This window comes from Pteropus alecto, unplaced genomic scaffold (genome assembly GCF_000325575.1).
Source record: "Pteropus alecto unplaced genomic scaffold, ASM32557v1 scaffold43, whole genome shotgun sequence".
NCBI classification, from domain to species: Eukaryota; Metazoa; Chordata; class Mammalia; order Chiroptera; family Pteropodidae; genus Pteropus; species Pteropus alecto.
Genome location: NW_006435764.1, coordinates 144795 through 146468, shown reverse-complemented (window position 1 = coordinate 146468; position 1674 = coordinate 144795). Strand labels below are relative to the sequence as shown.

At 63.4% G+C, this 1674-nt stretch overlaps 1 protein-coding gene across 3 annotated transcripts in view; it reads left to right on the top strand.

Annotated features, from left to right (window-relative positions):
• The first annotated feature begins 1191 nt into the window (after positions 1-1191).
• HRAS (HRas proto-oncogene, GTPase) overlaps positions 1192-1674 on the top strand; it is a 2274-nt gene continuing 1791 nt past the window's right edge. The window contains exons 1-2 of one of the 3 annotated variants that reach the window (XM_015588641.2): positions 1192-1374; positions 1556-1657. In XM_015588641.2, the coding sequence (XP_015444127.2) occupies positions 1195-1374; positions 1556-1657 (282 nt within the window). In that variant the 5' untranslated portion in view covers positions 1192-1194. The remainder of the gene's footprint in view (positions 1375-1555; positions 1658-1674) is intronic. The other 2 variants (XM_015588642.2, XM_006910950.3) reach the window with 2 other exon arrangements.

Sequence of the window (1674 nt, the reverse complement as noted above, 5' to 3'; positions counted from 1 at the left end):
ACTCTCTGCCTCGCCGGGCCAGCTCCTCGGGCATTGTGTCCCTGGCCTCCTTGGGGCCCCACAAGTGCCGTCAGGCGGTGTGTAGGGTTCCCCTGCGCCGTGGCCCGCCTGTGGCTGTGAGCTAGGCGGGGTCCCAAGGACCCCCCCCATCTCCCAAGAGCCCAGGCACCCGGCGGCCATCATACAGGGCAGGGAAAGTCTGGGGTTTAGGAAGTCCACTAGCTCCTCGGGCATTGTGTCCCTGGCCTCCTTGGGGCCCCACAAGTGCCGTCAGGCGGTGTGTAGGGTTCCCCTGCGCCGTGGCCCGCCTGTGGCTGTGAGCTAGGCGGGGTCCCAAGGACCCCCCCCATCTCCCAAGAGCCCAGGCACCCGGCGGCCATCATACAGGGCAGGGAAAGTCTGGGGTTTAGGAAGTCCACTGTCCTCACAAGGGCACCCCCTCATTAAGCTTCAGAAACTGAAGACACCCCAGTTGGGGGCCTTGGCCTCAAGCCTCTTTCCTACCTGTCCCCCGGTTCCCACACTCCTTTGGGTCTTTTCTCGTCCCTCAGCCTGTGCTTGTCGGGAACCCCTGTGCTTACCCCGAACCTTCGCCTGGCACCCTGCTCCTCACCTGCCTTGTTTTCTCCAAACTTGTCAGGGCAGCAGGCCCCCATGGGTTCCCCTTATTTTAACTTATGTTGGCTTCCTCATAGGGACGTAAGCCGAGCCCGCCAGGGAAGGGGGGGTCTTTCTCTGTCTGCCTGTTGCCCTGTGCCTGGGACAGCTTCTGGCATGTAGTTGGTGCTCGGTCGGTAGATACTTGTCGAATGCACCAACATGCCCAGTGGGACCCGGCACCGATTGTCGGTTGGCACTGGCCTGCCTGGGCACGCTGCTGCACGCTCCACCGTGGCAGGACCTGTCTTGGAGGGAGGGGGACTGGTGACCTCAGCCCACGGCACCGCCAGTTCAGGCTTTCTGCCTACCAGCAACTTCTAATTTGGGTGCGTGGTTGGGAGACGCTCTCAGCTGTCAGCACTGCCTCCGGGACGCCAGCTCCCTGCCTCTCACACAGTCATTAATGTAGCGGAGGCAGGACCCCTCTCCCATGGACTGAAGGTGCCACTGGTGAGCGGCGGGCCTTTGTCCTGGCTGCTACCTGTTACCTGGATGTTGGGGCCCAGAGAGCTCATCAGGGGCTGGGCGTGGCTGATGCAGCTTCCTCTGCAGGTGGGACAGGAGACCACCACAGTGCCTCGCGCTGCGGTCCCTCGAGGAGCGATGACGGAGTATAAGCTCGTGGTGGTGGGCGCTGGAGGCGTGGGGAAGAGTGCCCTGACCATCCAGCTCATCCAGAACCACTTCGTGGACGAATACGACCCCACCATCGAGGTGAGTGGTGCCGCCCACCCGCCCCAGCCCCATGTCCTGACGCGGGCTCACCTTCTGCCTGCTCGGTCGGAGGAGGTCCGTGCACCAGGGGACCTAGCGGCCACAGGAGATCAAGGAGGGGCTGGGAGTGCAAATGCCCCATATCAGGAGGGCTGGGTCCCTAAGGTGTGGCCTCCCACAGGACTCCTACCGGAAGCAAGTGGTCATTGACGGGGAGACGTGTCTGCTGGACATTCTGGACACGGCCGGCCAGGAGGAGTACAGCGCCATGCGGGACCAGTACATGCGCACCGGGGAGGG